General features: G+C 72.2%; 1 protein-coding gene across 1 annotated transcript in view; it reads left to right on the top strand.

The window, feature by feature from the left end:
• Nucleotides 1-661, top strand: part of TSPAN32 (tetraspanin 32) — a 17110-nt gene that overhangs the window by 1484 nt on the left and 14965 nt on the right. Inside the window, exons 3-4 of the mRNA XM_014533100.1 lie at nucleotides 188-198; nucleotides 594-652. Of these exons, the coding sequence (XP_014388586.1) occupies nucleotides 188-198; nucleotides 594-652 (70 nt within the window). The remainder of the gene's footprint in view (nucleotides 1-187; nucleotides 199-593; nucleotides 653-661) is intronic.

Raw genomic sequence — 661 nt, 5'->3', positions numbered from 1 at the left:
GGGGCCGGGAGGGGAGGGGGCTCGGGAGCCAGGCAGCCCCCAGTGGGGTGGGCCTGGGACAGGCAGCAGGACCCTGGCCACAGTGACTGGAGGGGGTGTCCCCGCAGACGGGGGCTCAGCCCTGGGGGGGGGGGCCTTGAGCGGCTCACAGGGACAGTGTCCCTCCAGGGCTCGACCTGGGGTGCAAGCACCGAGGGGGGGGAGTGAGGCCCAGCCCCAGCCTGTGCCCCGAGGCCCCGCGTTAGCCTTAACCCTGAGTCCCAGCCGCCCTGCAGGAAGCCTGGGTCTGGGCTGATAAGGGGCAGCCCCACGTGGCCACCTGCTGCTCGGGTGGGGGTGGGGGGGGGCGGCATGTGCTTCAGAGGCTCCAGCCAGCAGGGCAGGAAGCAGAGGTGGGCAGGGCCTCCTCCCTCCCTCGGGCCCTTCTAAGCGCGGGCACCACGGGGTTGTGGCCGGAGGCAGGTCCCCGCCTGATAGGGAGACAGGGCTCCCCAAAGTCCCGCACCCCCCACTTCGGGTGGATTTCACACCAGGCTCTGTGCACGGGGTACCCCTGGCCGGGGCCCCCCTAACCCTCCTCTCTGCGCACCCAGCCTTCTTCGCAGGGATCAGCCTGGCCGGGATCCTCACCCTGGGGGCCGTGCTCAGTGCCGCAGCCACC

This window comes from Myotis brandtii, unplaced genomic scaffold (genome assembly GCF_000412655.1).
Source record: "Myotis brandtii unplaced genomic scaffold, ASM41265v1 scaffold940, whole genome shotgun sequence".
NCBI classification, from domain to species: Eukaryota; Metazoa; Chordata; class Mammalia; order Chiroptera; family Vespertilionidae; genus Myotis; species Myotis brandtii.
This window is presented reverse-complemented; position numbering and strand designations above follow the sequence as displayed.